We start from the raw sequence: 22,475 nt of genomic DNA on the forward strand, positions 1-22,475 counted from the left end.
TGGTTGTGACGAACCTGACCCATCGGAATGTGTAACCGTTCGTCCCCTTTTCAAACCAGCTCTTCCAATACTACAACTCGTCAGAGACTAATGAAAAAGCGACTAATTAAATGTAACCAATGTCGTAACATTCGGTCGATGAATTTGATCGCAGAACAAATTGCATCTCATCTGGATCGTAACGATGGAAATTTTTTCGTTTTTTTTTCTCTCGCTCTCTCTTTTTAAGAACACGATCGATAGAAAGGCGGGGTAGAAAAGCTAGCGACTTAAGAAAGTGAAGAACGGAAAGAAGAGAGGGAGAGTGGAAGGATAGGGTAATATAAAGCAGCGCATTAGATGAAAATTTACGGTGGAAAGTGTCTCGTCAGAACGACGCCCCGGAGAAATGCAATTTAACTCCGCGTGCAGGATGAATGATATTCGTGGAGCGGTCAACGCACGGTACTCCGCTGCGCATATCCATGAAAATAAAACCTGCTTTTACCCCACTTCCCTGGAAAATTGCTCTCGAGGATGAGCTAGATTTTTTGCATAAATCTTCATTGTATAGTGGCTCGCTTTGATACCGAAGCTTGTTGCATAGGAAGCAATTTTACCGGTAACATACCAGTTCTCTGAAGATGGTACACGATCGTCGTGTAATCGAGAAACGACAATCGAAAATCGTCAAGTACAACCTTTCACGAAATACACGTAACATACAATAACGTCATTCCTCGTGAAAATTCAAATATACTCATCATCGACAAGGCCTTTAAGCGAGACCAGAAACAGATTCGACAGTGATGGAAACGATAAAGGAAGATTTATTTAGATGGGTCTGTGTAAAGCACGCGACGAACAGTTTCCTCGACAGAGATTCGTTGCGAGAAAAAGCTCTGGAATTGACGAGGACACGTGGCTTGAATGGTACTTAATTCCACCGGAAACATTTCTTATGGATAGAAATTTTGCAACTAGCAAATTATACTTTTGCAAATGCAGCCAGATTGGTGGAAAAGATGAGAAAAGAACTCCGGAGGAAAGTTTCCTCGCTCAATTTTGCCTCTGCTTCTATTACCCAGGTTTCAAGTGCTCGGATAGATGGTTGACTTGTTTTCTCAAGAATTCTGGTTTTTCTGCCGATCTGACGAATCACTCTGGTCCAGAGATCCAGGATCATCGCGGCTGGGTTGATCTGATCAGGCCGATGATAACCGAGTATAAACACGAGGATTTGTTTCACACCGATGAACTGACCATGTACTCGGACATTCGTCCTTCGAAGATGGAAACATGTTCAGAGGGTAGCGAAGGGTCGAGAAATCGAATAACGATTTTGATGGGCTGCAATTCTTCGGGAACGATAAAGCTGCCTCTCTTGATATGCGGTCCGTATTCGTCCAAGATAAAGGAGAAGGAACACGTTTACTGTCGCAGCGAGGACTCTTACATCGGAGACGAGTTGTTCAAGGATTGGTTGTCGAACGTAAACGATCGTATGAGAAAATGCAATCGAAGGGTCCTGTTGTTTCTATGCCGGACAAGAGCATACGCACTGAAAGATTTTCCGGCGGCCAGCAACCTACAGCTCGTTTACCTTCCCGAGGATTTTCCACCGCTTTTACGACCGTTGCGGGGAGACGTTTTTCATTACGTCAAGATGGTCTTCAGACGGAGGTGAGTCTCGAGGGAAAGTTTTTTTCACAATCTAGACACCGCCGTCCTCTCTGTGCGTCTACGAGAGCCTCCGTGAAAATATTTGACTTTTCTTCCATTGGTCGACGCGCAACGTTGAAATATTTGTTAAAGGTACGTGGAACGCGTGAAGGACTATACCACGAAATGGGAACTTCCCGACATCCTGGCGTCTTTGATCGAAGCGTGGCAAACGTTACCGCGAGAACTGATAATTTTCAACTTTCAGAGGACACGCTTTAGAACGGACGACAGCCTTCTGCAAATTAATTACGATTCCTGGGACAGCTTGAAAATGGGCATGTCGTTCAAGAGGTTCGTCACCTTCGACGATGATCTTTCGAACGATAAGGTAACGCACGAAACGGACAATCCATGGTATCACGATTACAATCTCAGAACGAACTGTAAGGATAATGTCGTACTGATTTGCGAGGATCGCGTGTTGGAGAATAGGGGAAAAATCGAAGAAGCAAAAGCTCGAGATTATCGGAAGACGATACCACCTCTAGAACTAGGAAATCGTACAGATCGAAAATTAGACTACAAGATAGTAAAGAGTCGGAAGAAAATGGTGAACGATAAGCATCGAAACGCAAAACCAAGTTCGTTAAAGGGAAACTTGATCGAGCGAAATACGGAGCAGAGGAAGTCCCTGAAGAGAACTTACAGCGAGACTCAATTTTTTACGAAGGGACGGAGGGGCGATCGACGTGTGTTCGGGGATAAAAATATTAAAAATAGCTTTTTGCCGAAGGATCGTAATGTTGGTCCGTCGAGATCGATCAGGGGGAAGGTATTCGAAGAGGAGATGCCTCAAAGACATCAGCCAGAAGTGAATATCATCCGAGTATCCCTCCAAGCGATCATAGACAAAGCTTTGACTTTGACGTCCTCTGCGAATGCTGAATATACCAAGAAGTTAATTAACAATATCTATGCGTCTAATCAGGAAACCGCCAATCGTCGTTTCACGCAGTCGAAACATTTGAATAAACAAGACAGTTTAGAGTCAAGGTGCATGAACTTGGCGAACAAAAAGATGACTAAGGTTGCCACGAATTTACCCGGCAACTTGTTCGACGAATTTAATCAACCGTCTAGCTCTACGAGCAATTTGAACATTTTATGGGAAGGAATCGAACAAAGTGCTTCCATGGAAACAACTGAAAGCCAAGCAGTACCTTTTGGCACACTTGAATCAAATACAGAAAATCATAGCAAAAGTGAGAATTCGAATCCAACGAGAAACAACGGCGACGACACTGTTCTTCAGGAAGATTTAAGTTTCTCTGTGGAAACGAAGCGAAAATTTCCAGATGTAAACGATTCCGAGGATGCTTCTGATAGTAATGGACCAGGGGAAGATAAATCGAAAACAGATCATAACTGGTCGAAGCAATTTGAAACGTCTTTCATTTTTGGTTCGCCTGCTACGAACAACTGTTCTTTGAACCACCAGCCTCACGAAAACATGGTTGATCCGTGTATTTTAAATGTTAGATCATCTATTTCTCCTAGGGAATAAAATTAACATCGGATGTTTTCTAACAAAAATTTACAGGAGGTGAATATTAAAATTTGATTTTATGCAATAGTAACGTCGATTTTATTTTATAAAGGACGCCCAACCGTTCAGAGGGGTTACATGTAAAAACGCTTAATGCGTTTCTGAAAAAGTGACGCACACTTGTCAGTTACAAATCATATTCACTCTGTCAAAGAACTGACAATTTATCATTTTTGTTAATCGATTTGTCGTTTAATGTCCTGTCAACCTTTGCAACTTTTTTTCAAAACAATAATGTGAGAAGGTATTGATCACCAACTTATGCAGGACAATTTATTATGTATTAAACATGTAAACGAAAATAAACAAAACGATCGATCTATTATAATTTTTAATATTATGCAAGTGATCAACAATTGTATATAACGTATAAAGTTGCGGCAATACTCCTTTTGTACAATTTCATACTTAAATCTATGCAGATCTATTATATACATATATATATATATATTCTGATTCGACAAATAGATCGTATTCCATTTCTCGTAAAATATAAAAATACATAGTTTTCTCGATAATACATATTTCTTACAGTCTACTAAAAAAATTAGAATAAAAAGTATAAGACAATGATACTTTGTATGTACTACATATGTTTGATAAATGTTTGTTACGCTGAATAATTATGCTTTTCCTATACTTATGTTAGTATTTACAATATTGTTATTATCAATTAGAAGATTCGTATAATTTTTGTATAGGTTTATGTCTAACACATTTTATAACAGCTAATACTTTCTCTAATACTTGAGAGTGTATTAATGATTTATCTTCATTGCTATCAATAACAGTCCATGTTTGGTCTATCAATTTCCTATAATTACAAGCAACTTGATGTTGAAGTTTACTATTTTCAAAACGCTCCTTTCCCCAGTTACTACGCAAACGTTGAGATTCTTCCGAAACTTCGAATAAAATAACTAGATCTGGACAAGGTAGTCCTTTATCAGATTCCTTGCACCAACTTAAACTTCTACCACTAGTAGCTGCTGTATAAGCAGCACCTGAGCCAGCATATCTGTAATGATAATTACAATTTGAACTATATTTCAACATATTTTTGCAAATACAATTAGCAGAATTATTTTCTGCTCACCTGTCAACAATGAGGGTAGTACCACTATATAAAGTGTCCAACATTTCATCTTTGCATTCCCATCGGTTTGCAGAAAATAGTAAATGTGCTACTTCAGGAAGGAGTTCTTGCTTCGTGGACAAAAAGTTATTTAACATTAATCCAATGGCAGTTGTTCTATCTGCAAGCAAATCACACTAAATGTTGATTGTACTTTTAATACGTTTTTAATATCATATGATCACTTAATAAGGTTATGTATAATATATATAATCGACTAGTTATAAAAAAATATATTTAAGACTTAAGTAACTAATCCGTTAATTAATTTATTATTCCATCTGTAAAAAGTAAGTTTAAAAAATTGTTCGTTACTAGGAAAAGCACGTGGTTCCACAGGAATGTTTCGTTTATTTAAAGCTTCGGCTAACATTTTCAATTGAGTAGACTTTCCTGCTCTATCACAACCTTCGAAAACTATTAAAGCACCACGTCCTACAGACATTTTGTTCTCTTTTATAAAATTATAGTCTACTGAATCCTCGAAGTGTAGCACCGATTGACGTGGCACTCAAGCCCGCGTATGGTAGACAGCAGTATTGACATAATCAGTACCCTAATAATGTCCCGTTTACCGCCACTTCTTGCTTACGAGCCCGCCATATTTGTTTCAGTCGATATCGACGTCGACTATTATCGAGATAAATTTCAATCGAATTTAAAACCGGCGCTTTAAGTGATAGTAAACATGCTGGCTATTAAAATGACAAGAAAGAGATTTATAAAGCATCAAAATTTGTAAGTAGTATCATTCTTTATTATAATAGCGGTAATAATAGGGATAGTAGTAATATTAATATACAGTATACATTTTTCATTATCCGTATTTCCCATAAACATACATCGAACATTTTGAATTGTACAGTGCAATAAAGATATATATCGTAATATGTTACATTAAGCCGAAATCGCATCATTCGTAAACAATCCTATACATACATAACGTACAACTCAATTAATACTTCTGTTCAACATTAACGTTTATCTTAGAACCCTCTTTCGACGTTTATTTCACTGTAAATATATCGCTTCGGGAGCCTTCAAGCTGATCGATTCAATTGTAAGTTATATCGAAATAAAGAACTGTTGAAGCTTTATCGATTATCGATTAACAATTCACTGTTTTGGCGCGAACGAAAAATAGCCAAAGATCGAAGTCTCGATTTCGTGAAATTCGATCATAGTGAAAAAGTGAGGTACATACCTGTGCAACAAAATTGTGATATTTAATAGTTAAAATCAAACAATACGAGGTCGAATGATTCGAGATAGAAGTTCATTGTTCAAAGATCATTAGCAACGTAATGCCATTTTTCACAAGAAGAATTATTCTGATTCTGATGTGGCCTCTCGGACAAGAACATAAATGATTTCTCTAACCTTGGTTTCTCATTAACGGCACGCACGTGGAAAGGATACTTCGGCAAGTAGCTCTCTATTAAACGCATCAACATGCGAATTTCTTATATTTTCCGAAGAGACTTATGCTTATATATATGTACAAATCATAAATTTCATTATCTATATATATATGTATGTAACATACACGAAGACGTGTTCCACATTATTATATGCTACAATTTATGCGTAATTTATATGTCTTGAAAGCACATTACCGTGTTACGAATATAAAACCGAATAATCCAGTATATTTTACAAGAATCGACAAAACCAGATTCACTCCTGTTGTGACTAATGGCGGGAAAAGAATGGTAGTTTCGTCGAAAACGAAATGGAACTATTACTTTTTTTTCTCGTCGCATCTTTCGTTTCCCTTCGAAGCATTCTTAAGACTCGTCGCTTTATGGAAATTACGGACATTAACGGAATAAAAAGTCTTTTCTTTTTTATATCTTTTCTCACCGACGGATGCGCGTTAGCTTTGTTTATTCGATCATGTTTGCAACGTGTCGTCACGCTCTCGATCGTTATCCTATCGCAAAACATTGGACGTAAAAATCCGAAACCGATCTACAATGCTTACCCTACGTTTTGTTTTCTACATCGTCCTGAATATTATCGTTCGTTCGTTAACTTACCAAAGATTAACGGAACGAAACGAACCTCCCTCGGCAATGTTCGGGAAAAATATAACATGGAATACATATCGCCGAAAGCGATGACACAGAGGAACACGCGTTTTCGGAATAATCATATTACACTTATTAGAAAGAAAAAACCAGAGATAACGTCTTCAAATTGGAAGATGCGTATATGCTCTGTTGTTAAATATTTATAATTCTCGTCCAGTTGAGCAAATTAAACACTTTATGGCATACGGATCCGCGAATTGCGAACTGAAATGCTCTGAAAGCACCAACTTTCTTATATGTATATACTGGGAACAGACACGAACTATGTACCTTCCTCGATGAAGAAAAGCGTATGGTTCGTTGTGATTTATAGGTCAGCATGTGCTACAAGTATAAGGAAGTTGTAGGCAAAGCTCGAAAGTTGAAACGCGTAAAGAATGTAATGTGTGGTAAATTTGAGAACATTGTTGACAAAGAGAGAGGATATATCGGTGAAACTTAAAGCACCCAAATAATTGACACAGACTAATCTATAAATTTTTTAGAGGAAATGCGTAGGGCGGTCATCAATTGTGATCAACACGATGGACGATTGAAAATTTCAACTTTATTCGAACGGTTTCGAACATTCGCATAAAGTGACAGTGTGAATAGGTCCTTTCACTTGCGGTTCCTATTTCCAAGTTTTCTCAGAAAGGCGACGTTAAGAAAACCGCGGCAATTCGATTCCTATCGTGATCGAAAGGAATAAGGTAAAAATACGACCGTAAAGCATCTTGCCAATTCTCTCGAATCGAAATAGATAGATGGCAGTTATGCTTCTTACTGATATAACGTTGGTATATAACGACATAATAGCCTGACGATTAATAACAGTACCTGCATGACACATTGCCTAACAATAGGATCCATAAAATTTTCATATCTCTAACATTTCTTACTTTACCGATATTTTCCTTCATTTTCCTATTTAAGTTCTTAATAGTCAGCGTAATAAAATCAGATTCGATGGTTATACAACACCGTGGCTCCTAGACCGTTTGTAACAAATTCTCGCGTAACACAGACAATACGATTAACGTTATTCTCGTTAGGATCGACGTTACATTCACGGAACACGTTTTCGAAAAAGATCTCTCATTCGCGCGCACAAGTTAAACGTGAATCCTGTTACGAGCACAAAATTAACATTCTCCTTCCTTCGTTCACGATTCTCATTCTCAACATAACACACATTCCTCGGTTCCTTCTTCGTTAGTGGAATTTTCCAATTTTACCCGCATTAGATTCGCACAATATACATATAAGGATAAAAGCATGCGACTTGTTCGCCGTAACAAAACACCCGGCAATGTCTGTTTCTCCCTTTAGAAATTTATACATCGTTGAGAGACGTTCCAGGCGAACAGGTTCCATTCCTAACAACTACAGTGGTAATAAAAAATATCTACTATTCACCCAATCGTATTCCTAACGAGCTCGAGTTAGAAAACATTCCGTGAGAAAGAAAAAAAAAACTCAGTTTACAAAAACCAAGTACCCTGTGCAATAATTAATCAATGAAATTCGACGAAACAACGAGTAGATTCTGCCCGTATTTTTCAAAGTAGAAGCTACTAAAACATAAATAGAATTAACCGCTTCTCTAAATCTTGTCCCCTTTCTAAACTGCTCTATTCTCCAGGTATTTGCGGTACGTATTTAGAAGCAATTGTTCGTTTAAAATATAATATACCTATGCATATATCGTTTCCAATATCGAAAGAAACTAAACTGATAGTTGTGAAAATTGAAAGTGGAAACGTTGAGTACATGTATTCGGCTAAAACTCATTATGGCGCTTCTATTATCATTCACTTACTTAATTTGAGGTATCTTTGCCCGTGTAATTAATGAATAACGTGATCCCGTGATAGAACGAAAAATCTTCCGGTGATTGATCATGCGGATACGTGTGCCGTAGAAGATCTTGCGAATTTTATCGTGGAGGATATCGGCTCTGTTGCACATTCTTCATTGAACGATCCTTCATGTCGTTCGGGTTGTACATCATTGGTCCCTAAAGATCATCGTTTTCTTGAAAAATAAATTAGTAACAATGTCAGAGTTAAAATACAAAAGTATCGTCAAGTTAACAACATTTAACTACGCTATCATTCTTACGCGATTTTGCTAAAATGAAAATTACATCAAATTAATATATTATTACACGTTTCAAAGACGATGATCATCTGCTTTCAAAACTGTTCTTTTTTATTTCTTTTCTTACGTTTCCAGTTTAAACATGATTCAATGAGATACTAACGCATAATATAATGTAAGCTTTGCAATTAACGTGTAACACATAGATGGCGAGGCCAAAACCATAAATACATCCTTCACCAAGCTTTCCCATAGTTTTGCCATTTAAAATTCATGAAAATAAAGTGCCTGACATAAATGAATTTAAGCTTGACTTCGAAGGCGAAAGCTATGTGACTGTGAATTATAAAAATAAATCTCATCTTAAATCTACCGCAGGTACAGAATATATTTTAAGTGACACTTTATTCGTGTGAAAAGATGCCTGAGTTAAAATTGATATGAAAATATCATCGATATTGAAAATACATTTGTTTCAGCTTAGATATCGTTTCGGCTGCAAGAATGGTGTCTCCTAAAATATACTTTGTAATTGTAAACTTGTTACGAAATATAGTAATGTAATAAGTAAGTTAGAATTTCTACCATGTATCGCTGAGTAGTATATCTAAGTGATATATCATCTTTTGCATGAAAAATGACTAGTGCCACTGGATTACCTTGTTCTGTGGGAGGAAACGCGGATCCCTCATAGTGTAGCTCTGCACCTCTCGCGATAACGAGCTGGTCGAGCTCCATCGAGAGAACTGTGTGCCATATACAACACAACAATCTTGTCTCACTAACCGATACTTATTCTATTGCTATGATTAGGCATCAATGTTACGAGGATGCAACACCGACCTTTCTCTTTTTATCATAGAACATCGTAAAACAGCGATGAAAACTTTGTCTCTTTGATAAAATCATCTGTTAAAATCAAAGATGCAAAATGCAAATAGTCGGTGTTGCAAATCTCTAGCATTGTCATGAATAAAAATGCGATATTTTCTATGATAGGTATACAATTCAATTGAAAGAAAAAATTAATCATGCTGAAAATTATAATGTACCAGTGCATTATTTCAGTGTTCTGTAATAACCATATGTTAGGCTCTGAACCTAGATTACCTTTCCCTTCCTTGTATACACTACTACCAAAAAATTACGTACGTGCAAAAAGAAAAAAACCTAAAGCAGCATTAAGCTGTGGAATGGTATTGAAAAGAATTAGAGAAATTGAAGAAGATAGGCAAACATGTTTCAAGTAGTAGCTGCTCTTTTAACTCGATCATTTTCTTTTTTTTTTCTTTTTCATTGTCATTGTAAATTCGTCGTTCGTATTTAAATATGCCAACGTTGCAAGCAATTGAAACTTGTTGCATCAATCACACATACACACAGCAAGACAACCAATACTTACATTGCCACCCATGCTACTACATGAATATTACGAACCATGCGTATACAATGATAAAGAACGACGTATAAAATGAATAAAATAGTCCTTACTATCAGCAATAATTATTATTTGGCTACATCATTCTGCCTCCCCGACTGCTTGCAAAGGAAACATAAAAAGAAAGGTGGATTAAACACAGGTTTGCAAGAAAGAGAGTATCTATTGTGAACTTGGAAAATCTAGTTGGTATGACGAACGCTAAACTATAATACAGAAAGCGGATGGTTCTTAATCAAATAAGGATGAAATGATAAACATAAACATTTTTTTTCTATTTTTCAATGGCGCACCGTTGTGAAAGAAACAGAGACCTGTTCATGAATTTGTACCTTCTTCCGTTGCACAATTCATGTAACCAAAAGAGCAAATTTTTATAGGATAAAACTATGTATACATAAAATAAGAGTTAATTCAAAAAGGATGATAGATACTTTTGGATAAACAGACAATGCACAAAACTAGGGGAAATTCTCATTATGGAATGTAATTGTAAAGGAGTTTCGCGAAAAAAAATACTACGACACTTTAACATTACAGTTCCAGAGACATGGTTAAAATACATCGAAGCTGCATACCAGCATACTGCAGCCATAACATAAAGATAATAAGAGGGTTGTGTAGAATGAGTTTAAGATTGTAAATATACATATATGAAACTGTATTGTTAATGTTGTAACATGTTCGTGGTGACAAGACACGACTGAATGTGCATGGTAGTTTCCCAATATTATCATCTGTTATAAAGGACTTACCCCTTGGGATGTATTATCAGAAACATTCGTAGAGGGTGCGACTGGCGTTGTTGTGGTAGTTAAAAAGTCCACAGGGGCACTTGGATCGTTAACTATAAAAATTTACAATGTGATTAAGTTAAAGCAGACAATCGAAACGAACGGAAATTTTACTAAATAACAGAATACTATTAAAAATTTACCTGGAGCAGGAATAAATAACTGAGGTGACGAAGTTGCCATAGGTACCATCGGGGAGGTTATTGGGGTTGGTACACTCGAAGGTGGTGCGTTACCTTTCGAACTACCTGGGTTCATTACATCTATGTAATTGGAACGCATACTTCTACCCTTGGGTAATTTGAATTTATTCATAGCGGATTCGTCAGCTTGCGAAGGTGGTTGAGACGAAGGTGGAGCTTGCTCTGACACAAGCGTTTTAAATCCCATCTCAGAAATTTTAGGAGGAGGACCTAGTGTAGCAGAGCTACTATCTCCATCTTCATCTTTGTTCATCCATTTTTTACCGACTGGATCCCAAACGATCTATTCGAAAAATAAGATAGAATATAAACATCAGTCTGTTTGCTTGGTTGTATGGAAACACGGAGTAACACTTCAATTTACATAAAAAAGCTAAACTATAGGGCTCAAAAGAATTGCACTGTATCCAGTTTTATGTGTTAGAAACGATACTTGGAATGTTAAGCCAGAATATATCAATAATTCGTTAGATGTTAATTAAGTGACCGAACATTACGTTATACTGGCCTTTCTCTCTTCCATCATAAAAGGCGTCATAATTACCATAAGTACCCGCGTGAGCCCTTAAGTGACAAAAAAATATAAAACCATCTATCGTAATCTTTTAATAATCTAAAAAAAAATATTATGAAAATTTTACCGTTGGGTTACTGTCATCCGGTAAAATCATTTGATTCCTGGGTTTTGGGGCAAGCTTACTAAAAAGACCACCAAACCAAGAACCTCCACTATTCGAAGGTTTCTTCTCGGCAAATTTTTCTGAAGCTTTTTTCTCCGAAGGCGCAGGTTTCGAGGTTGAATTTGGTGTTTCCAATGCATCCAATTCTTCCAACGGATCGTATTGCTTTCTCGTTGACGGCGTCATAGAAATTGCCGGCTGCGATGCCTGAAATAAAGTATAAAATTCATCATCGCAAAGTTGTTCTAGCAAAGTTGATCACTGTTTACTGCAATAGCGTAATGCATACCCATCTTTATACTTTTGATGTATCTTTCGTGAACAATTCTTCTCCTAGAAGCACTTAACAATCACAGTAAATAGTGAAGAACTTTGCTTGCATATTTATAACTAGTATGAAGTAAAATATTAATGATGATATAACATATTTATACCTTAAATCTATTTGCAATGAATGATAAAGAGGCGTATTTTTTAAAAATTCAAAAAAAAACAAGAACAAGTTTTATAACCACGTCCTGTTACTCTGTATCAAACATCTGCATCGATTACTCATACCTTCTATATAACGCAAAATATTATTCATCGACAAACATTCTTTTATAAGCGGAAGAACTGTCTTACGAAACGTTAACTTAACACGTTTTGCAAAATACAATCACAAATGCGCAGTAATAGTAAAATTTGTAACATCGTCAAACCTAACAAACATACCATCTACTCACAATTCGTGGGAACATCGATATCATAAGTTTTAGAGATGGACTTTTCCATAGGAACATCTTCGAATTCAATTAAACAAAGATTACTCGTAGGTTTAACTGGTAAATCTATCGGGTACGTTCCACCAAAGATAAGTGGCTTATATCGACACAACTCGGTGGAACTCTGCGAAGAATTCGAATAAGACCATGCATCTACCGTATCGCAAATAACATCTTTCCTTCGAATATGTGGAGCTATTCTCGTTACATTTTTCTCCATAAAATTACAATACTGTTTCAAATTTTGACAATCATTTTCTAAGGTTGTAGGTGTACCGCTTCCTAAAATGCTACCAAGCTTAGAAAGAGACTGAAAATTTACCTTGCTAAATTGAATATCTAAGTCAGTAGTTGCAGATAAAGTTAAACTACTTTCGTCTACAACGTCTGAATTTTTATTTTCCTTATCTTCCGTTTTCTTTTTAACTTTACACTTTAAAAATACCGGCGGTTGCGAGGAAGGTGGTTTTACATATCTACCATCTATTTTTTTTATTTTATTCACGTCTTTCGAATGAATTTTATTATTCGCTAGGATTCTCGGATATGCTGCTGTGATCTTTGGATATGTGAACAGTTTTCGCGGTTTTACAGATTTTTGGTCGAAATTAAACGATCTATAAGGATTAGAAGTCGTCGATGAGCCCGTAGATGTATTAATGTTCAAATCGGAAGACTGAAGGGTATCGCATCGATCTGAATCGGTTAATACTTTGCGTCGTCGTAATGAGCTAACATTGGTGTCATCCAATGACCACTCAGGATCGAGATTACTATCCGCAGCAAGCACGTAATTACTTACTTCATGGGTAGGTGTTTTTTCTTCTTTTTCCGCCTGTCCATATGTAAGCATCAAGAAAAAGGTGAAAAAAATGTTATTTCTAGATGTACGTGTGACTCGTTACAGCATTCGAAGATATTACTTTATGAGAAAATCAAACGTACAATATATGTATGTACAGTATACGGATGCAAGCGAGAATTGTTGAAATGTTTAACGAAAACGTGCATGAATATGTTACTTAAAAGCATGTATTCTTGTATTGTAACTTGGACCGATTAATTTACCTCATAATTCCACTTTTCTTGTTGCTGTGAATCATCGACTTCACCCTGCTGGGAAGGATACGTTGCATGAGTTGATTGCTGTTGCCAATTCGTGATGGTACTGTCATTTCTTCCATAATTGCTTTGATAGTAAGAGTCTTGGTTCCAATATTCCTGTTGTTGCGGTTGTTGGTATTGACCAGATTCCTCGTTACTTCTTACATATGGCATACTCTGATCATATGTGTCTGGTATATTTGGCGGCAGTGATAATGGCTGCCATTCTGACTGTATTTCCGTTGTGGATACTTCCATCATTGACGTTGGACCTTCTCTGTATTCAGATGGAACCGTCTTCCATTGTTGTTGTTGTTGTTTAATCTTATGTGTTTCTTGATTTTGCACGTTGTTGTGTGACTCTGTTTTCGCTTGCGAAGTGCAAACTTCACTCTCGGTAATTTCTCCCGTCTGTAATAAAGTAAAATATTTTTTTCTATGCCGCTAAAATAAGGTAACAATTTTAATGTCTATTTTCCATTTAAACTTACATGGTATTTATCAACAATCTCAGCTAGGTTATTAAACCAAGTTAAAGTTGTAGCTTCGTCGATGGAATCTTTATAGATTGGATCGTGATATCTAATCCTGTCTCCTAAGTTATACACCACATTGATAAATGATTTTTTGTACTTCGATGGCTCATTCACAATATTCACTGCAATTTGTTCTATGTACAACAGAGATTTTTCTATTAACCCATGATCCACCATTTTCACCGCCAAATCAAATTTAAAGGTCTGAAGATCCACAAGTGTAAATCCTGGTTCGCTCAGGTTTCTAGCATATTCATATATTTCCGTAAGCATGACAGCTTCCGTTGTGAGGAATGCATTGTACGATTTATGATGGTTTGCACCGATCAACACAAGTTTCGTATTATTCGCTCCATAAGCACCAAAGTCAACTTGTGCGAGTATATAACAAAAATGAGCAGCATGGATGTCTCCTCCCGCGGAAAGTGTATCACCGAGAGTTGTGATCGAACGACGATTGATCTCCGGATTAGCAGACGTATTCGATATAATCATAGCCAAATGAGGTCTCCAATCATCCCACCGTGAATCTGATATACTAGTAACAACAGCTGGCACACGACCAGAATGTAATTGATACAAAGTTTGCAATGGATCGTGATATGGTAAACTGTTAGCAAAACGCGTCATTACTGACGCGTGCGTACGTTTATCCAATTTGCTAGCCAAGAAAAGTGCATGACCCCAAAGTCCTTCGTTCATTGCATATTCTACACGTAAAAATGAAAATAGTGTAAAACATCTACATAATCACGACTTTCTGAATGATTCTTATACTATTCTAATATACTTACCCAATGCTTCTTGAACCAAACCATAAAGTAGCGTGTTTCTAAACTCATCAGTTATTTGTTCGATGGTTTTCCGTGGCTTACTTTCGACTTTTTCGGATGTTACTGTACTATCTTGATTACTTTGAATACCATCTCCAACTCCGACTCCCGATCTTTGAGATATCACCGATTCCCTTCTTCCTGAATCCTGTGACTTTTGCTTGTTCGCATCACAAGGATATGCATCCTTGTTTCTGAGTAACAATGCTGCTATATCAACACCAACAACGTTCTGAAAAAATACATATGATTAGATACAAGTAGTCAGTTGTGTGTACATTTAGAAAATATATCTTACCCCATTTTGCTGAATCAGCATAATCATTAATTCATATAAAAGTATATACGAAGCCCGATCGACCATTTCTTCGTTTGATGCTGCTTTCTTAATTTTATTTTCGCAGTACTCGATAATGGTTTTTTTATGAGTGACGCCTCTGCATAAAAAAATATATATTATAACAAAAATAATCAACAAATTCTCTTGATTAAAAATATGAAGTTAAACGAAATACTAAGTAAGTAATATCTAAGCACGCATATCTAATATATGCATCCTTAAAAATAACATTGTACGAAAACACATGCTTAGATTGTAAATATACTGATTACACTTGCTTAATTAGAGGTCCAGGATATGCTCGTAAATCACGTGCTACAGAGTCATGTGAGAGTAAATTATCCAATTTAAAAATATCTACTTTGGCCCTGTCACCGTCAGATGGATAAGCTGGTTGCACGTGTATCAAAGATCCAATAGAAAAACATCCTAAACATAAAATACTTTGTAAAATATCATTGGTGAATCTTGTTAAATAAATGATATAACTTAAAATCATACCGAATACATGCGAAGTGCAAAATTTAGTTGGTGTCATTCGTGCAGAAGTAGTCGCCGAATCTTCAAGCACAGACGCATCACCTAAAGTTCGTTTATCGCCAGTTCTGAAAAATATGGTTTTCATTTTCATCTATAAATTGAAATTAACGATGTTGAGATGAATGACAGGGAAACCAACATTTCTTTCTTTGTACTACTATTACATAAGATGGACAGAATAATACTATATTACGATATCTTTTACTACCTACGAAAAAAGAAGACAGTCTGTTTCTAATAAAAATCTACAAGTATAGAAAATGATCTTTAGCGTACAATTCTAATACTTTGCTTATGGAATGGAACTATAAACGCCATGAAAATAAGTTTAACTAAATTACTTTTAACAGCAGAAGATTTTGATAATGTCAATATTTGGAACAAGTGTCGAACCGAGAGAATTCTCTCGGTCTCACCTATTTAAATTTTGATAACTTGAATTCTGTCTTCGTTGCGGACTCCTGGCCCATCCAGGATATCCGAAATACGGAACATATAATGCTTTGTTTGGCGAGTGGAAGCATGCACTTGGATTTGTAAAAAATCTAACACATAATCAATATTATAAAATCTATAGAAAAATAGAATCAGAATATTCAGATCCAGTCGCTATTTTAATGGCCCTAACTCTCACCTTTCATCGCAAGAACTACGCCCTGAATGAACGCTTGCTCTGTCTTCTGGGTAATTAGTAATGCCACGAGAAATGAGTTGTTGCTGATGTTGGTTAGCATAATATTTGTGATACCACTCTGAATAAGCAGCAGGATTTGTACGTCGCAAATTTTCAATATACGCGTAGTAGTTATTAGCATAATGAGTACCATAATCGTATCCAGGATATCCTGTAACGGAAAATAAGTTGAAGCAAGTAATTTCTTTATAATACACAATTTTGGTTAATTGCACAAAGAAGGTGTGCATACCATTATAATAATAAGGATCTCTCGCCCGCATGTAGTATTCTCGATCTCTATCGTTATAAGAAGATCTACTGGATGGTCTAGATCTAAAAGGAAGAGGTATATAAAATACATAATAGTAAAATATTTAGTATGTATTGAAAAAATATGCACCCTCTACTATAAGGATCATCGTAATATTCTCTCCTGTATGGATCCCTTATATCGTAATCGTCATATCGTCTCGGTCGCCTGTCGTCTCTTCTTCTGTCACGATCCAAATAATCGCGATCTCTAGAATATCTTGAATCATAGTCTCTGATTTCTCTTTCTCTGCGTCGTATCCCATCGTCAGCCCTATCTTTTCTACGGTCGTCAGGCCTTCTTCTGATGTCCCTTTCATCTAAATCTTCTTTAGGTCTGCCTCTTCTATCGATCTCTTCTCTCGCATGTCTATCTAGATCATCTCGACTGTGATGTTTACGATCATCTTCACGATAAGGCATTTCTCGACGATCAAATTCGTCACGCGTACTATATGTTCGATCATTTTCTCCTCCACCACGACGACGATCGTAATAATAATCATCCTCGTATTCCCGTTCACGATCATAACTGTGAATAAATTAACATGCAATCTTGAATTGTCGAATAATCTTTTAAAGTGTTCGACAATATTTGAAATTTATTATATATATACTAACTAAGCGCCCTTTCGTTCGTATTCGTATCGTCGACGTTCCGAACTACTGTCACGCCGTCTTTCTCTACTGTCGTCTCTACTATTTCCGGAACCTTCGTCATCCTCGTCTTCGTATGAATCTTTACGAGTTGATGTACTAGGAACTCCTTGACACTCGCCGATAGATGCTCCAACGGCTTCCTCGCGTTTGTTTCTTGAGTCGCTGGTTTGATCTTGTGTCGTAGCTGAAATGAAATAGAAAAATGTAACAACAAGTTCAGGAATATAAAACTTCTGTAAATATAAAGCTTCCTCTCACAGCCTATAGAAGGAACTTCTTGAGAACCTGTAACTATTCTTCCATTAGGTCTGTCATCTGAAGGTTGAGCAGCTTCATTTGGAGATGCACCGCCTGGTATTTGTCTGAGATTCTCGTCCGTTTGCTGAGCAGGTTCTTCAGGTTCATTGCCTCTTCCAGGTACTTCCCGTGTTTCGCTTGGTTCTAACATAATCGGAGGTAGAGACTGATATCTTTCTTCCCCAGAAGGGTCATTTCGTGATTGTTGAGGAGGCAGAGACCGTTCTCTACCAGACGGATCGTTTCGACGTTCCATTGTATCGGAATCCGATCGTGAAAGTAAAGGAACATTTCTCTCTTGTCCAGGCGGAACATCACGTCGTTCCGATCTTTCAGATATATTTCTTAATTGAAGACCTTGCTCCTGACCAGAAGGATCGTTTCTTCTCGGATCGGACAGTCTTTGACCAGATTGAACATATTGCTCTTGCCCCGTTGGATCATTTCTACGTGGGTCTATGGAGCTCGATTGTCCCGGTACTTCTCGTAAAAAGGGAATGTCATTAGGCACTTCGTCGTTTTCATCATCTTGAATTGGCGGACTTGGTTCGTGCTCTTGATGAGAATCGGTCAATTCCCCAGTTTCCAAAAATGTATTTCTATCGTTCGACGCGAATTCATAATTATCTGGCACCTGTTCCGACTGAAGAAGCGAATGAGATCGTGCTAACTGCTGTGCAGATGGCACTTCAATATTGTTTACTTCTTGTCTAAAATCACGTGCACTAGCTACATCCTTGGAAGGATTCAAAACCGGTTTGGGATCATTATCTAAAGTTTCCTTATTTATGGAATCTCTAGAGCCATATATATCACGTTCCTGCAACGATGGCGCAACTACCTCTAAATTTACAAATTCTGAAGGTTGCTGAATATTTTCATAGTTTTCTACATTTTGTTCAGTACTCCATTCTTTAGGTGGTCGCGTATGATCTTTCGAGTACCACATATTTTCCGAGGATATTGGCATTGTATTCTGACTGTACCATTGATCGTATCCACTTTGTGCTATATTATCTGGTGGCTTGATATTTGTCATTTGATAAGTGTTAAGCGCCGAATGTTCTTGACTAATAAGATTTTGATTATCATTGGAATAAGGATTTTCTGTACCAAGTGCAGTATAGTCTGAAGGCAATCCAGGTATATTATCAGGTGTAGCACTATTATTGGAAGCTGTATTTTGACTCCATCCATCCTCAGACATAACAGGATATACCTCTTTTGACTCATTTTGACTTTCCAAGTGTTTGTTCAACTTAGTACTAAGACTCAACTGTTCCAATTTTGTAGGTAATTCCTCTGTTGAATTACTCTTTCCACATTCTACTGGATCATGTACTAAAGTGAAATCATTGTTTTCTTGCATAGAAACATTTTCAGAGCTTGCAACAGTTGATATAGTTTCAGGTGTGGCAGACATGTTAAGTCGAGAATCAGATAGATGTGATTTAGCAAGACTTGTTTTTGTATGCATATTAGGGTCTTTAGAGTTCACGGAATTCATAGTTAATGAAGGCATAGATCGTTTCCGTTCGTCATATTCCACAGCAGGTTCTGTTGTTGGTGTTGCACTAGACAGACTATGATGAGACGGTATCGTACGATTCTGTTGCCAATCATTTGTAGCAATTGCACCAGTATTATCGCGCTTAACATTTTCTTCGATTACATTATTATTTTCCTGCTGTTCCTGTAACCATTGAACTGCATGGGTATCGTCCATCTTTTTCCACGATTGTGAGACATCAGCATTTACTGTTTGAGGCCAAGTATTGAATTCATTATTAGCATTAGAATTTTGTGTTACTTGTTGACTTTGATTGGGTAATATGGATTCGCGATTCGGAGTATTCCACGAAGGAGCTGATGTATTAACTTGATTTGGCCAATTATTTGCATCATTTGTATCATTTACGGAATGTTCTCTATTTTCGGTAGAAGGTAAAAGGTGCTGATTTGCTTTAGTTTGTTGAACTGGTGGTGTATACTGGTTACCCATATCATCAAAGTTCTGTACCTCTTTATCCATCTTTGAATCCTGCCAATATCCTGGTACGCTACCTTGATTTGGCCAATTTTGTAAAGCCATTAAATTTGTTTGATCAGGTTTCATCCAATTATAATTGCTACCAACTAGAGTAGGACGTGATGCTTGATCATTTTGATTTTGTATACTTGGTTTTTGTTGTGAATATGGAATACTTTGAGATTGTTGCTCATTTGTCCATTGAGGCTGGTCCAAATTCACAGATCCAGGTTTAGCAGAATTTGCCTGAGGTGGTGGTGGTGGTAATGGTGGTGGTAGGTACTGGTGGTATTGTGTATAGTTTGAATAAGGTGTAAAGGAGTCTGTATGATTTGGAATTGGTGGTCTACTTGTAACTATTCCTGATGAATTTCTGTCTAACATCACATTCTGATTGAGCAAGTCAGACTTATTACCATTAATATTTTGATAATAATGGTCCTGAATGGAATTAGATATCAACTGCCCTTGATTTGTATATGTAGGTACATAGTGATGTTGCTGCTGTTGTTGTTGTTGTTGTTGCTGCTGCTGCTCTTGCTGCAATGGTTGCTGCTGTTCATTATCTGTTTGTTTGTCAAAATCCCAATTCCATGAATTATTCCAAGAATCATTTGATTGTTTTGACTGATTTACAATGGGTGGTGGATGCTGAATAGAATCATTTGATGATACTTCTGATTGTGCTCTAGGCATTGGGTTCCATATATTTTGATTATAAGCTCCAAATCCTAAATTGTGATGTTCTCTAGACCTAGTTGGTCTAGCTCTGTAGGGATTCTGAAAAAAAAACATTTCAACTGTTAATATACAAATTAATTTCTACTGAACTTTATACAATGTTTTCCAGTATTCTACTTACACTCATACTGCCTTTAGGACAGTAGCACTTGTTTCTTATTTGTACAAAATCTGCAAGTCAAAAACTAATTCACATACTGCAATGTGACAAAGTAAAAAGTTAACTAAATTACTATACTCTGTGCAAAGAAATGTAATAAATTATGAATAAAAATTGTATTTATATTATCTTACGAAAATATTCATGGATATTTAACATTTTTGACAAGGATTAAAAATACAATATGAAAAAGTACAAAAACATAGTTAAAGTACAGAGAAAATTACTTTCACATACCATAGAAAACATATAGGTCACTAAATAGATATCTATTTTCCACAGTTTTAATAACCTTTCCCGCGAATATGTCGTGCAACTTATAAATATATAAAAAACTAATATTCCTTGAGATAAGGATAAATGAAGAAATTGGTCGAGATTTATGCGAAGATACAAAACATATTAAAACTCGCGATAATTTTCGTCGAAAAGAAAAATTCTTTACGGTTTCCGCGAGGCAAAACTCAAAATTGCTGTAATTATATAACAAAATCCGATGAGAGAGCAGTTGTTGCGTGTAAATAACAGGACTGGCAGATAAGAGAAAGTCAAAATGCGAAAAATTGGAATCGTCGTGTCGAAAGTCAGGATACCAGCTGTGATATTCAGCATAGCGTTCAGGGACCTCTCGTACGTTCACTCACCTAGCTATCGTGTCTGGCACTGGTGTCCATACGCGAGTACAAGCATTATTTTCTCCTACGGAACATTCGAATCGTTACTTTGGCAAATTCAATCGCTTATCGTTGTAGATCGAATTTTCACGAGGCCAAAAGCGAAAATTAGAAAAACGCAAACATTTTACGGATACTATGGGAAAGATGTGGGTTAAGCACGTCACGAATTTTCTCGTTAACTTTCCACGCGAGCAGAACCATAGACGCGCAGAGCGCGGACGCGTTGGTCTTAAACGTCAAAAAGATCTCCGATGAAATGTCGTTAGATGGCATTACTATGTAGTTTGAAATTTTTAAAAAAATATTAAAATCCTACAGATACTTACACAACAATATTTTTATAAACGTAATATAATAGCCTTCGTAGATTTATAGACAAATTTGACAACATTCAGAACTGGATAAGATATATTCTTGAGTGATATAAAGTAGACAAACATATTATCTTAGACATTTAAATACTTAGGCATTTGTATATCTTAGCATTTATATATCTTAGGCATTTATATATACATTTTTTGCTAGAACTTTTTATTTATGTACAAGATTACATATATTTATTTTTTCGTAGATTAAGACTTAATAATGAAATTAGTTGGAAAGTGAGAAAGCACTTGATGACGAAGGAAAACATAATTGCAATGCGTTCAATGGATGCTTCAAAGTGTTCCACAGTGACTGACGTGGTATGCCAACAGTGGACATTTGATGAAACGATCACACCGTGGCCAATTCCGCGTAACTAGATTTCAAGCAGTGAAGTGTCGTCTGTTCCGCTTAAAAATTTTAATATTTTCTTTCTACGTTTCCGGTGAAAAAATTAATTAATTTGTAAAAAAATGGTGTTGTTAACGATGATTGCAAGGATAGCAGATGGTTTGCCACTAGCGGCTACCATGCAAGAGGATGAACAGGTTAGAAATCTGTTATGATAAAACGTCATTCTATTGTTGGATTTCATAATTTTTTTCAATAATTTGCAATTAATCTTCCCTGAAACGGATGGAATAATATATTAAAATATGCTAATATTGTTCATCAACGTGTACAACTTTTTTAACATTTTCGTTCAATTAAAAATTACTTTGATGATTTTAAACTACAATAATTTCGTACAAATTCAAATAAATATAC

The 22,475-nt window shown here is 36.4% G+C and overlaps 4 protein-coding genes across 4 annotated transcripts in view; 2 read left to right on the forward strand and 2 right to left on the reverse strand.

The window, feature by feature from the left end:
- Positions 1–788: 788 nt before the first annotated feature.
- Positions 789–3,208, forward strand: LOC108571726. The gene is made up of 3 exons (XM_017933839.1): positions 789–912; positions 1,068–1,662; positions 1,795–3,208. Exons 1-3 carry the CDS (start codon positions 789–791, stop codon positions 3,206–3,208), a joined length of 2,133 nt encoding a protein of 710 aa, XP_017789328.1.
- Positions 3,209–3,919: 711 nt separating this feature from the next.
- Positions 3,920–4,940, reverse strand: LOC108571727 (thymidylate kinase). Its single transcript, XM_017933840.1, has 3 exons — positions 4,701–4,940; positions 4,347–4,506; positions 3,920–4,268 (listed from the first exon to the last, which is right to left on the reverse strand). The coding sequence occupies exons 1-3, from the start codon at positions 4,828–4,830 to the stop codon at positions 3,920–3,922; spliced, it is 639 nt and encodes a 212-aa protein (XP_017789329.1). The 5' UTR covers positions 4,831–4,940.
- Positions 4,941–8,396: 3,456 nt separating this feature from the next.
- On the reverse strand, positions 8,397–20,925 carry LOC108571869. Its single transcript, XM_017934025.1, has 19 exons — positions 20,902–20,925; positions 20,626–20,675; positions 17,696–20,543; positions 17,399–17,621; positions 16,869–17,309; positions 16,719–16,801; positions 16,427–16,637; positions 15,754–15,857; positions 15,525–15,681; positions 15,211–15,349; positions 14,874–15,144; positions 14,035–14,789; positions 13,508–13,954; positions 13,242–13,274; positions 11,637–11,882; positions 10,936–11,278; positions 10,754–10,845; positions 9,220–9,306; positions 8,397–8,477 (listed from the first exon to the last, which is right to left on the reverse strand). Exons 2-19 carry the CDS (start codon positions 20,629–20,631, stop codon positions 8,397–8,399), a joined length of 6,567 nt encoding a protein of 2,188 aa, XP_017789514.1. The 5' UTR covers positions 20,632–20,675; positions 20,902–20,925.
- Positions 20,926–21,938: 1,013 nt separating this feature from the next.
- Positions 21,939–22,475, forward strand: part of LOC108571728 (vesicle-trafficking protein SEC22b-B) — a 1,341-nt gene continuing 804 nt past the window's right edge. Inside the window, exon 1 of the mRNA XM_017933841.1 lies at positions 21,939–22,255. Within this exon, the coding sequence (XP_017789330.1) occupies positions 22,181–22,255 (75 nt within the window). The 5' untranslated portion in view covers positions 21,939–22,180. The remainder of the gene's footprint in view (positions 22,256–22,475) is intronic.

This window comes from Habropoda laboriosa, unplaced genomic scaffold (assembly GCF_001263275.1).
Source record: "Habropoda laboriosa isolate 0110345459 unplaced genomic scaffold, ASM126327v1 scaffold99, whole genome shotgun sequence".
Classification (NCBI taxonomy): domain Eukaryota; kingdom Metazoa; phylum Arthropoda; class Insecta; order Hymenoptera; family Apidae; genus Habropoda; species Habropoda laboriosa.

Coding starts and splice junctions, on each gene's coding strand:
- LOC108571726 (XM_017933839.1), top strand. CDS start 789: ATGGAAACGATAAAGGAAGATTTATTTAGATGGGTCTGTGTAAAGCAC. Junction 913..1,067: donor GAGGACACGTGGCTTGAATG/GTACTTAATTCC, acceptor TCTATTACCCAG/GTTTCAAGTGCTCGGATAGA. Junction 1,663..1,794: donor AAGATGGTCTTCAGACGGAG/GTGAGTCTCGAG, acceptor TATTTGTTAAAG/GTACGTGGAACGCGTGAAGG.
- LOC108571727 (XM_017933840.1), bottom strand. CDS start 4,830: ATGTCTGTAGGACGTGGTGCTTTAATAGTTTTCGAAGGTTGTGATAGA. Junction 4,507..4,700: donor GGAACCACGTGCTTTTCCTA/GTAACGAACAAT, acceptor ATTTGCTTGCAG/ATAGAACAACTGCCATTGGA. Junction 4,269..4,346: donor ACTACCCTCATTGTTGACAG/GTGAGCAGAAAA, acceptor TTATCATTACAG/ATATGCTGGCTCAGGTGCTG.
- LOC108571869 (XM_017934025.1), bottom strand. Junction 17,622..17,695: donor AGAAGTTCCTTCTATAGGCT/GTGAGAGGAAGC, acceptor ATTTCATTTCAG/CTACGACACAAGATCAAACC. Junction 11,883..13,241: donor AAAAAACACCTACCCATGAA/GTAAGTAATTAC, acceptor ACTTTATTTCAG/GCATCGCAGCCGGCAATTTC.